Below are 13091 nucleotides of genomic sequence, written 5' to 3'. Positions count from 1 at the left end.
TGGTGGCGGCGGCGGCGCGTCGCGCGGCCCCGCCCCCGCAGGCCGGCGGGCTATAAAGGCGGCGCCGGCGCCCGCTCCGCGCCTTTAGCCCCAGGTGTCTGAGAGGAGAAAGATGCATCGACTCCGCTCACGGGCCTCCACGGGGATTTCTGCCTTCGCCGCCGGTTCGTCCTCCGCCTGCTTTCGCCAATCACCTCCGCTGCCCCGGCCCGGGAAGTCGGCCTCGCAGAGGCGTTGGAGTAAAAAGCGATCCTGCTCTTCCATCGGCTGATTGTCGCTGATTCCCGGGCGGGGGGGAGCGGAGAGACCGAGACCCGGAGAGGGGCCGCGGGAGCCGAGCCGAGCCGAGCGCCGCTGCGACCATGCCCAAGCCTAAGAAGCGGGGGAGCAACCACCAGCGCGGAGCCGGTGAGCGCGGCCGGGCCGGGCCGGCGGGCGGGGGCTCGGGGCGGGCGGCCTGGCGGGGCGCGGGGCTCACCCGGCGCCTCCCGTGAGGGGCCTTCGCCGGCGGGAGAGGCCGCGGCCGGGCGGGCCGCCTGGGCCGGCTGCGCCCCGGCTCCCTGCGGGGCCAGCGGGAAAGCGGCGGGGCGGAGCGGCGCGGCCCGCGGAGCTCCCCGCCGGGCGGGACGGGGCCGGAGCCGGAGCCGGGTAAGGGCCGGGCGGCGCCGCCGGGCTGACAGGAGCCGGCCCCGAAACCGCCACCTCACGCCGTTTGCGCGCATGCGCCCGGCGGCGCGGGCGGCCCCGGGGAGGGGAGGCGGCGGCCCGGCCGTGCCTGGCGGCGAGCGGCGCCCGGAGGGCAGCGGCCGGGGCCCCCTGGCCGCCGCGGTGGCGGGCGCCGGCCGGCTGGGCCGCGGGCGGCGCGGGGAGCCGGGCTGCGGCGGGGCAGGCCGGGCCCGGGGCGCTGCGGCCGGGGGCAGCCTTAAAGGCGGTGTCGGCGCCAGCGCCCGCCGCCGGCGTGGGCCCTTCCGGGGCGGGGGACGCGGCGGCTGCTGCTGTCACTCCGGTGGCTGGTGTGGCTGCGTGTCAGCGCGTTGCGCCCCGAAAGGCTGCGAGGTCTTTAAAAAAAACCCATCTTCTTGGCCTAAAAGAGGATACTGGAAAATAAGCCACCTTCGTAGAGATCCAGAATGTGTGTGGCTGAGGTGCTGATGCCTGGTAGAACGTGGGTTTTGTGGGGTGGTGAGAAATTTCACTTCAGGCTACCGCAGCTGCAAGCACTGGCTGTGTCTCTCTCTCGTATCAAATGTTCAGGAAATGACCGATTCACTGGGTCTTTCTGCAGCTGCTTTCATTTTAGTTTGTGAAGGGCTGGCAGTCATTCTTGCCGCTGTGAACTTCCCTGGTTGACATCACTAGAAGCAAGAAGGTGGCCGTGCCAGAGCTTTGAGCTTCCAAGTTTCTCGGTCTGAGCACTGGCTAATGCTTGTCCTTTGTAACTATAGGAAACATCAAGGCTTATGGTCAGCGATACAAGTAGACGGTTTGCAGTTAAGAGCTGCAAAACCTCTGAAGTGTGAGTTTGGCTTTTTTGGAAAGCACTCGGACAGTGATCAACTCAAGGTTGATTCTGCCTAGATAAAAATGCTTTTTGGGGGTCTTGGTAGTCAGAAAGCCTGCCTGAAGCTGGCAAGCACTGTGCAGTGCCTTCTTAAATAATTTGGAATCAATTGTACCGAAAAAAAAAAAATAGTTGGAAGAGCAGAACTCTGAGTTCTGTAAATGACATTTGGGAGCTGTTGGAGAAATAACAGTAAACCTATTCTTTTGTTAATCAACTTCAGTAGATGCAAAGTAAGGGCCAGGGTAGGACAGCAGTAGAAATTACAGTATTATCAGGTCAAACTCCTCCAACTCTTAATGCTGTAACAATAAGATGCAGGTATGAAGAGCTGTAGAGATGAGCGCTGGTGAAAATAATACTGCTTTCTTCAACAAGACTGAAGTTACTGAACCAAGGCCTCCTTGATCCTGAGAGGGGAAAACTTTTTTTTCCCCTGTTGAAGTATTTGGTGTTCTGGCTTGTATTTGTAATTCAGTATTAAAATAGGGGTGGACATTGCTGATGCTGCACATACCACACTTAGTCTCATAAATCCTGCATTGAACTGGGTAATGTATGTTTGCCTAAATGTATAACTTATCCCGGCTTGAAGTCCCTCCAAACCGAAAAATAAAGATTGTATGGCAGTTTTTTTAGGTACCTTGTCCTAACAGTTAAACTAATATAGAGCTACTTTTAAAGCACAGTCACAGGAAATTGCCTTCACTTGAAGTTGATTGTAGAAAGATGTTAAATCTAAAGTTAGGAATTCTGTCAATACTTTGGAAATGACATGGGCTCTTCCCCACCATTCACAGATGATCTTCCAGAACAGAGCCAGCTAAGTCTTCAGAACAGGTGGGAGTAAAGGACCTTGCAGAGGAAAGAAATGTGCATTCTGTGTCTGGGTCAGGGAGAATGAATCTGTTGGGAGGGTTAAATTCTACTTTTGGTGTTCAGATCTTCCTTTTACTTATGAAAAATGACCAAACTATTGTGTTTATCTTTTCTTAAGGTGGTCAGCCCAGAAATGTGCAGCCTTTTAGTGATGAAGATGCTTCAATTGAAACTATGAGCCACTGCAGTGGCTTCAGTGATCCTGCTAGCTTCACTGAGGATGGTATATTCTTTCATTTATATCTATTAATCTTTTTAAAAACACAAAACCTGAGTTAACTTAAGAGTTTAAGTATTAGACTGTAAGTAGCAGTAGCAAAATAATGACATTCTGTTAAACACTATATGATTGTTATCTAGTGGCTATTGTTTTGTTTGGTAAGAATATACTCCAGGTTTCATGAGCCTCTCATGAAACTATGAGACTTCTTTCTATTAGAGTTATACAATGCTAACTTTTGGAGACAATAAGAATCTTAAGGTGCATTATAGGACATTGATTTTCATAACACGCAGCTGAGGTGTTAAGAATTGCAGAAGAGTTTGGGATGGAAGAAGTCGCATTTGCCTGTTTTGAACTAGATTTGCGCTTTGTCCCCACTACCACCTCTGCAACCTGGGCTGCTCTAATGTCATTTTGTTGGGAGGAGGGGACCTGAAAGCCTGCTACAGGGCGATAAGGCAGGGAGCCTTCTCTGTGAGTACTTGCTACTCTTAACTGAGCTGCGGTTGCAGAGGCATCTGAAGTGATGCCAGATAGGACAGGCTGCTTAGACAGTACTTGCTGCATCAACAGCAAACACCCCGCTGTACTCCAGGGGTAGATGTAGGTCTGGATGAAAATGGGTTGCTGACAGGATTGGCTGATGGGTGTCAGTTGTAGCCAATTTATGTAAGACCTGATTAGCTCCCTCATTCATTCTTGGCACATGTAAGAAGCAGCTATAAAAACAGCACAGATGTATCAATAGATCAATTTTTATAGAAGTATTATAAGGCGCAGTTTGAAGTAGTCGGCTGAACGCCATTCTGTTGCTGTAATATTGAACAATTCTGTAGCTATTGTCTATGTTAAACTGCCTTCTTATTAGCATTAAAAATGTTTAAGTGTTGGATACTACTGTGTCTGCTAATAAAATGGATATCGGTAGGACTAAATTGTTTCCTCTGGATTAGGGCCTGAAGTTGATGAAGAAGCCACTCAAGAAGACTTAGAATACAAATTGAAGGGATTTATTGATCTTACATTGGACAAGAGGTATAGTGTGCTTTGAAGAAGTGCATCCATACATTGTTTTTTGGCTTCCTCTGATTTAAAAAAGTTTGATGCGTATTTCCCTTATTATATGCTTACTGAAATTACATTTATTGCATGCTGGGGGGGACTTGCTTTTCTTCTGGATCTGAAAAGATCTTTCTCTTTCCACCAAGTTTTTGGATAAGTGAGAGTCAGACTTGCCTAATAGCTTGAAGTAGAGTGACTTTATTTCTAGCTTGGTGTACTATTGTGAACTCTATCTCCAACCTAAGTTTCTCTGTCCTTGAGGAAGGAGGCAATTCATAGCATTTGATACTTCACGGTACTGCTGTGGGTTGCTCTTCTGTTGGGTACAGACAAATATAAACTACCATAAAAATGAAGGCTGCCCTTTAACTGATGCGTGCTGATTTCAGGAGGTCTTCCTTCTCTCTTCTAACAGTGCAAAGACAAGACAAGCAGCTCTTGAAAGTCTGAAAAGTGCTTTTTCTTCTAAAATACTGTATGAATTTATCATGGAAAGGAGAATGACACTAACTGATAGCATTGAACGCTGCATAAAGAAAGGTAATTAACATGCTTGCTATTAGAAAGCAGTAATCCCCATGAAATAGCTTATTGTTTAAAAGGAATTAAGACTGTGAGGCTTCTCTAGTACTTTGTAGAGTGCTTAATTTAGTTATGTTAACAACATTCCTTTTTTTAATTTAGATGTTATATTTTAACGGACCTAGAAAATTAACTGAAATTATCTTCTGTCTATTGGTTTCTGAATTTCCATTTGCAAGTTTTCAGACAAACTATCTTTAAAGGAAGGAAGCAATGCACGAGGTGATTACTCATCATAGCATGTTAATCTCTAGGTAAGAGCGATGAACAGTGTGCAGCTGCTGGACTGGCATGTCTTCTGTGTGTGCAGATGGGGTCAGGAATTGAAAGTGAAGAGATTTTTAAGACCCTTGGTCCAGTTCTGAAGAAGATTGTCTGTGATGGAACAGCCAGTATCCAAGCCAGGCAGGCTGTAAGTATAAAATGTTTATTTGCCAGGCAGGGACAAAGGGCAGCTTTTGAGCAGCTCGCTATTGTGTAATCCAGAGCTAAAGGTTACTACGCTAGTGTAAACTCATAACGCTGACATATGCTTTGAATGATGCATAGCAGTTGTTTTTGCTGGCTTAAAAGGTTCCACCTAAACGTTGAACATCATTCTGTTCTTCAACCTAGGAGCTTCCTTAAAGAGCTATTACATCTAGTACTTTAAGTGTATTAACTCACTATGTTGCAGTCTCCTTACTGCAGTTCTGAGGGCTGGTGTTGAAGTACTATAGAAAAAATGAAAGTTTTCCCACTGACTGATGTATCCTTCCTGTATTAATTTTAACTACTTTAACAGCAGAGGAATGTTAGTTATGCAAATATGTTTGATAAAGTTACATATAGCAGATATGGAACTACGTACTCAATACATCCATGCTACCAAAAGTATGTTAAGTTTTTCACCCAGTCATCTCATCTATACATCAGCAGTATACTTGAATATTGACTGAAGACAGTCTAAAGCTCTTGCCAAGAGGTTTTTGGTTGGGGGTTTTTTTTGGGTTTTTTTTTTTTTTTTCAAACATCTGTTTTAACTAATATTCTCCAACTTGCCTTTATCATTACATAGCTGGCTACTTATCCTGTTTTACTCAAGCTGTGTTACAACAGATACTGTCAGCTGGAAGAGGAGGTAGTATTAGTTCAACAGCAGTTGTTTCTACAAACAAACAAAAGCTATTAAAGCTTGTCCTGTTTAAGTGTAGTTTTGAGTCCTGTGTATTTAGTGCAAACATCACTTTCAAACTTCTTTTTTTCCTTACTCTTTGTAAGAGGAGACTGAGTAAGATATGGGGGATAGGGAAGAGATGTGTAGGATCTCCCAGTAAAAGTTGGAAAGTGCCAAGAAAGGCTCTTAAGTCCAGTGTTTTCATGCCATGTAGTTGTAATACTGGGCAGAGAGGGGAAAATATTACCCACAGCTGTGAATAAATATCATATGTCCATTACTGTTTATCAGCATAATTTCTGCTAGTGAATCCTAGTTGGATTTAAAATAATTGGGTGAAAGGAGTGCTACATGTAGCTTTTTGGGGGGGCTTTGTAAGCTGTATTAAATAATACAGCATGAAAAGTGAAGGCTTGTGAGTTGTAAAATCATCCTGAGAGTGGATGGGAAATGAGAGCTAACTGTTAAAAAATAGCTGAATTAAACAGTGTTGAAGACTTCTACTCTGCTATGGCCTTAATCTCAAGTTTCCATTACTCCAGATGTTGAATTTCAAAGGTCAAAGTTTGAAGGTTTTGTCAACAGTAACATTAATGTCAAATACTGACACTTTTTTTCTTTCGTGTTTAGTGTGCAACTTGCTTAGGGATTTGCTGTTTCATCGTCACTGATGACATTACGGTGAGGATAAATAATACTTTTGATAACTTATTGGGGAGAGGGGGGACGTGTGAGTCTTAAGCCACTTCCATGATCTTTTTTCCCTTGTTCAGGAACTGTACTCTACTATGGAATGCCTGGAAAACATCTTCACAAAGGCCTATCCGCGAGACAGAGACGCTAATGGTGTATCGAGTACCCATAATACTGTGCTTCACATCAGTGCTCTCTTAGCATGGACACTGTTGTTGACCATTTGTCCAATGAATGAAGTGAAGAAGAAAATTGAAATGTGAGTATCTTTCTCAAAAAACAAAATTTGTAATGGCTGCTTTTATATGCAATGAAGCAGTGTCAACAAAATTTACATCTTAATGAAATGTGACTTACTCCTTAGGCACTTGCATAAACTTCCAAGTCTGCTGTCTTGTGATGATCTCAACATGAGAATAGCTGCTGGAGAAACACTAGCCCTTCTGTTTGAACTGGCACGTGAAACAGATGCTGTAAGTAGATGTCAGAAGCTAAATTGTCTTGCATTGGGATGATGACAAGACAAATTATTTAACCTGTGTTGCATAGCACCCTGGATCTCAACAAGTGGCAGATAATTCACTGGATTATGCTCTTTGTAGTAAGTCTGCCCCAATCTAACTGGGTATAGCAACAATTCACAGCAATTTAGCTATCATTTTTACACTAACTTCCATATTGCAAAACAGGACCAATATAACAAAACACATCAAACAGTACTGAAGAGCAACTAGACATGTAGTGTGCAAGCTTTAAAATCTAAATCCAACACCAGCTTTTAAAAAAAAAAATTAAAAAATCCCTAGAGAGACTCCAGGATAAAACAGTATTGTTTACTGTAGTGGGAACACTCATTAGATACTTAGGCAGACAAGTTCCAGTGATTCACAACCTGCACAATCCTGCTCTCACAGCTAAAAAAAAAATCTATCCTTCAGTAGAAACCATGTTGACTTTAAGTATTGTTTTTTTAGTGTCCTTATTTAGTTACCTTGAGAAGAATAACTAGTATTGCATGATGGTTTCAGAGCATTTGTGACAATTTTAGTCAGTTGGGGAATAGTCAGTCAATTTAAGGGGGGGAGTTTTTGAACAGATTTGCACAAATTTTGCACAGATACCAGTATTGCTACATTTGGTGAGATTTCTTGGGATTTGCTTTTGAGTTGGATTGAGTGCAAGCTCAATTGGTATTACCTCATACACAGCTAAACTTGCCTTTACATTCTTCAATATGCCTTATTCATTTCTGAACTGTTTTCTTGACAGCACTGAAGGAAACAGTCTCCATTTACCGATGGCACAATCTGGGAGAGCTGCCTGAATGGCTTCTAGCTCGATCAAGGCTTCTGTGCTTTGCCAGAACACTGTCCAGAGTGAAAAGATAACTCCAATTATCCAGTCAGGATACATGACACACTAATACTGCACAATCTGAAACAATATGCTGAGACTTCAGTATAATTGCAAACAGTAGGGATTTGAGTCTCTTGGCTATCAAGCCAACTTTGAAAGAAAAAAAAATGAAGAGGAGACCAAAACATGATCCTTTATTTGGTCAAACTGACTGCAAGTAACTAAAATCTTAAAATGCATTAACGAAAGAGACTATATTCACTAAAAACTTCTTCCATTTCATTGAGGAAACGCCCCTTTAATGATTACAAAGGATTCTCTTTGGATCCTTAACAATCAGCATGGATTTAAAATGCTTCCTGTGTTTTGCCTTTGACCAGTTTCTTTCAAAAAGCATGCAGTAAACACAGCGTAGTCAGTTGACATGACAAAACATTAACATTAAAAATAACACAAAAAGTTGTTTTTACTAAGTTTACATACATTCTTACTAATCTGGGTAAACTACCACTGAATTAATGAATGGAGGAGAGAAAATGTTTCCTGCTAAACAATTATGCATTGAAGTTTACTTGGAGTCTTTTGTTAAGCATTTTCTTAAAAATTGCTTTCTAATTTTCCACCCCATACAAGACTTCTGACCAAATACTCTGTACTATCAGTCTAATGGTGTCTCACAATCCATCTCCAGCAGCATGAATTCTGTGCTAATAACCTGCAAGTGCCCTCAGCTTGTCGACAGGAGTGGCAGCCAGGTTCAGCAGATCAGTTAGGCAGTTTGAGTCCCTTGGAATTATGGAGCAGAACAGATTGACAGGTATATACACACACCGAAGGAGCTGTACTGTTTCATGTGGCTCTGACTACCAGAATAGAGTTTGATAGTGTCCTACTCGGGTAAACTGGATGCTGTACTTTGTTCTTAGTGGCTTAAACGCTGCAAATGGAACTACAGGAAGTTAGTGTCATCTCTGTATCTTCAAATAACAAAGTAACAGGTTGTAGAGGTGTATATGCCCAGAATTTGGAGAGATCCATTTTCCTATTTGCAGGGAAGGATATTAAGGCCAGAAACTAACAAAAAAAAAAAGATTTTTTTTTTTTTTTTTTGACTAGGATTTCTTTTATGAAGATATGGAACTTTTAACAGAGAAACTAAGAGCTCTGGCTACTGATGGAAACAAGCACCGAGCCAAAGTAGATAAGAGAAAGCAGCGATCTGTCTTCAGAGATGTTCTACGAGCTGTTGAGGTGATTCTTTTTGTTTTACTTTGACTGTCTGGATTGTAATTATGTAGTGTACAATTTAATGAAAATGGGTTTATTATTAAATAGAATTACTGTTCTAGTGAAAGCAACAGGAAAAATTACTTTAAATGATATTTCAGATTCTGATCACTTATGGGAAACATAACTGCTTTTTTAGGAATGTAGAGCGAAGAAAGTCAAACTTTATTTATTTTGCTCCAAAACTGACTTCCATCGTGAAGAGTATTTTTTTTTTCTTTAAAGAAGACTAAACATTGCACTGTAAATACTAAATTATTTTTATTTTATACCATGAGCAGATTTTTTTCATAGAAAACTTTGTAGGACATCCAAATTAGTGTCCTGAATTCTGTGAAAAGGTTTATTGTAAAATCTCTTATGGAACTGCTGTGCGTAATAAACAAAAAGCAATTTAGTAGTAAGATACATTTCCAGATGTCACTACTGTCAGGGGCGAAAGAAGTGTTTGTCTATGGGCGGGGGGGTTGTTCTCCTAATTGTGGTGGTGTAATCTTCTGGTTTTCCGTATCCAGATTAAGAGAACAATACACAAAGCAGGACTCTCAAAATACTTGGTTAGTGACACAACTTCTGAGTAAAGCCTCTAAGACAAATGGCAAACTTCTGTCACTCTAATGCATTATTTGTTATCTTATGCATATCAGACAAGATTCTTTACTTGTCAGATAATTACTTTTTACACTGCTGTATGGGTAAGACCAGCTAAATATTAGTTGACATTCAGAACAGTTAAACATCATGGAAGCTAAGGAGGAGGCTTAGAAGTGATTTGAAGTCACCTTTGAGATTCTGCCTGTAGAAAATCTGAGTCCCTTATGAGCACTTGTTACATTCCATTGTCACAGATGTAGCTCACTGCATTTGAAAGGTGGGGACTAAATGAGGCTTGCAAACTGACTTAAAGGTGACTCCTGTACTCAGAACTGGTTTTTCTGGCGATAAGTCCAATTCTTAAAGTCATTTTAAAGATAAAAGTTAAGTGTTCTTTTTTTAAATGCTTTCTGACTTGAAGAATGTCAGCTTCAAGTCTTACATGAGATTTAACTTCAGGTGTGCGACAGTTTATGAACAAATGCAATCTTTAGTATATGCATATTATATATTATTTGGAAGGTTTTGGTGTGCCAAATGTATTAATCAAAATAAAGTTCATTGAGATATTTACAATTCCTAATACAAAAGACTGTTTAAATTAAAATTATATATCTTGTTTCCTTTAATTTTGGATAGGAGCGTGACTTTCCTACAGAGATGGTTAAGTTTGGACCTGAGCGCATGTATATTGACTGCTGGGTTAAAAAACAAACTTACGATACCTTCAAGGAGATTCTGGGGTCGGGGATGCAATATCATTTGCAGGTGAGCTGCTGTTTGATACATGTTCAGACTGTTGTTTCCTGTCTGGCTGCTTTGTAATTCAGTCTGAATTACAAAATCATGAGTAGAACTTGGTGAAATGGTGGGCTTTGCATTAGAAGTGTTAAAAGACAGCACTTACAAAATGAGCTACAGTGAGCTAGAACTGGCTGGATGAGCTGCTTCTGAGTTGTATCCTCAGTTTGCTGGGTTAGCAATTAGAAGGCTTCTCCAAGAAGTAAGAGGTTCAAGCTGAATATCTTCTTAGCTTCAGGGTTTTTCCTGAATCCTTACGCTCTCTTTCAGCAGAGTGGTGTAGCTGTCTGGCTGCTATAAAGCTGCATGCCTCCACCCTTCCACCCTTCCTGTTCAAGCCTGTAAAAAGGAATGCAAAATTTTAGTCAAAAATAACAAACACAACTTGCAGCCCAATAATGACAGCCTTCCAGAAGGGAAGCAAGAAGTCCTTATCTCTACAAATCATTGGTTTAGATACGTAGCAGAAGCAGGAGCTGTAGCTTAGGAGTATACGCTCCCAAATTGCTGTGATAATCGTGGGGTTAAAATCTTCAGTCCAGTGTCAGCTGCATTTCTACATGACTGAGGGAGCCCAGGCATGTAGCAGCTCTTTCAAATTTTTCAAATACTACTTTTACAGCCAGATATTTTAAAATTGGTGTGTTATGAAACCATATGGATCTCTGTCCAGCTACCTGATCTTGTGTAGAGGATGTAACAGAACAGTGCCTACTTTGCTGGGACAAAAAACGTTAAGGCAGGGGGAAGCTGTCTCTGTCTTCTCAGGAGGGCAGTTTTAGTTCGTAGCCTTATTCTGATTAAAGGAAGAAGCGTTCCCTGACTTAATTGCAAAAGATACTAAGATTTGTGTCAAATTGCTGCTATTTCTTCCTGCAATACTTGATACTTAACAGTAGTCATCTTTGGAGACTTGATAATCAGAGAAGAAACTGATAATTTGATGTGTTTCTTGTTTAGTCAAATGACTTTCTTCGGAATGTGTTTGAGCTTGGTCCACCAGTAATGCTAGATGCTGCAGCTCTTAAAACAATGAAGATATCACGTTTTGAAAGGGTAGGTTATCGCACCTTAACATATTTTCTTTACTTCATACACTCATACATTTCTCCTGAATTAAATGGTATTCCAAACATGCACTTTAGGAGCTGTCATCTTTAAACTTGTCGCTTTAGTTCTAATGGTGCCCTGTCTTGTCCTGAATGAAACCAAACCTTGCTTCTATGCGTCTTTAGGCTCTTATTTCAGATTTTCCACTGGGCACATGTCTGCTACTGCTTTTCTCTCAGGGGAGTCCAAATGTTGACTTGGTTACTGATTGGTACCAAGTTTGCGCTCCACACATGTGAAAACTTGGGCTCTTAGGAGAGCCGTAGGTTTTTGTGCAGGGACCTACAGGAAACCATAGAAACTGAGTCTTTATAAAGACAGTGTCCCAAACTCTCCAGTGTGAAATGGACACTAGGAGGATGACTTTGTTCTGTTGGTTGTGAATGTACTCATCACATGGACGAACTTTTTGTGGAGTGGTGCTACCAAGTTTAATCCAGGGGGAAAATTTAATCTACATTGTCTCTGTATGATGTCCAAGACTGACTGGCTTCCAAAATAGCTCCTAGCTCAGCCTTTCTTATACAGTCCAAGTTTCTTTTAAATGTATGTATATTAAAATGAATTGGCCTTTGGTGCAAAGATACTAACTACAAATTTCCAAAGGCCTACCAATTTACTTCAAAGATTAAGAAAAAGGTATTTTCACCTGTTTATTAACATTAAAAAAAAAATTCTGAAGGACATAAGCCTTTTGAACATCTGTGATTAATTCTTCCTTTTGTTTTGTAGCACTTGTACAACTCTGCAGCATTCAAGGCTCGGACAAAGGCTAGAAGTAAATGTCGTGATAAAAGAGCAGACGTGGGGGAATTTTTCTAGATCTCCTTTTCCATGGGGTTCAGTTTTCATAGTTAAAATAGATTTGTAACTTGTAAATTAATTTTTTAACTTCTGTAGTCATAGTTTGCACTTGTGCACAGGGATGTTGTATAAAGTCTGTAAATATAATGCATGTTGTTGCCTAGTAGCATATACACTGTATATAGATTGATGTAACATTGGGTGCAGGGATACATTGTAACACTTGCATTAGCCGCAACTTGCTCCAAAGTTTGAATATATTGTAACTGCGCTGTTAAACGGGGTGGATAACTGTAGAACAATGCCGCGTGTCAGATTGGATTCCTTACTTTACGTAAAGGTAAATTAAATGAATTCATTGACCAAGTATTTTGGTTTGAATGTGCTAATATGAAAAGATGACCTTGTTTGTGTGAAGTTATTTTAGTAACTTTTTAAACTCTTCAGTGGCAGGCGGACAAAAAAATTTCTACATACTATGATTTTATCCTGAAGGGGACTATGAAGTTCAATTACCTTTCCTTTACAGTGAAGTGGTGAATGACAAATACTTGCCTCAATGTAAAATGAAAATAAGATTCTCATCTTCTGAAATTGGATGTTTAATTTTTGGAATAAAGATGTTTCTCACTGTTTGCTTTCTGTGTAAAAGTGATTACTACCTGAATGAAAAGATAGCAAAACCTAAAGGTTGAAACAGGTGGGTTTGTTTATTTGCCCATTCAGATGTGGTTGAGTTAGTCTCAATGCTTTAGTAGGTGCTACATGAAACTCTACCTTTCTGTGTTTTGAAGGTATATCTCATTTACATATGGTCTGCACAACAGCCTGCTGTTGATTTGTCATCACTTTCGTAATGGTCAAATGTTTTCTAGTTCTGGTACTGCAAAACACCTTGTCCCTTATCTCACGGGAGCCAGTCCAGCTGCCTTGTTTTCGTTATGTTGAAAACTACTCCTCTGCCCTCAGTTTCTGGCTCTAGA

At 41.4% G+C, this 13091-nt stretch overlaps 1 protein-coding gene across 3 annotated transcripts; it reads left to right on the top strand.

Moving 5' to 3' along the window:
- The first annotated feature begins 97 nt into the window (after nucleotides 1-97).
- Nucleotides 98-12741, top strand: IFRD1 (interferon related developmental regulator 1). Of its 3 annotated transcripts, none has more exons than XM_075727819.1 (12): nucleotides 98-408; nucleotides 2559-2663; nucleotides 3617-3698; nucleotides 4141-4265; nucleotides 4562-4719; nucleotides 6094-6144; nucleotides 6237-6415; nucleotides 6521-6629; nucleotides 8629-8763; nucleotides 10033-10161; nucleotides 11155-11250; nucleotides 12037-12741. In XM_075727819.1, the coding sequence occupies exons 1-12, from the start codon at nucleotides 363-365 to the stop codon at nucleotides 12124-12126; spliced, it is 1305 nt and encodes a 434-aa protein (XP_075583934.1). In that variant the 5' UTR covers nucleotides 98-362; the 3' UTR covers nucleotides 12127-12741. The 3 variants fall into 3 exon arrangements, with proteins under 3 accessions (XP_075583934.1, XP_075583941.1, XP_075583949.1); XM_075727834.1 differs by lacking the exon at nucleotides 98-408 and adding an exon at nucleotides 1433-1463; XM_075727826.1 differs by lacking the exon at nucleotides 6094-6144.
- Nucleotides 12742-13091: the final 350 nt, after the last annotated feature.

The sequence above is a fragment of the Pelecanus crispus genome, chromosome 1 (assembly GCF_030463565.1).
Source record: "Pelecanus crispus isolate bPelCri1 chromosome 1, bPelCri1.pri, whole genome shotgun sequence".
NCBI classification, from domain to species: Eukaryota; Metazoa; Chordata; class Aves; order Pelecaniformes; family Pelecanidae; genus Pelecanus; species Pelecanus crispus.
This window is presented reverse-complemented; position numbering and strand designations above follow the sequence as displayed.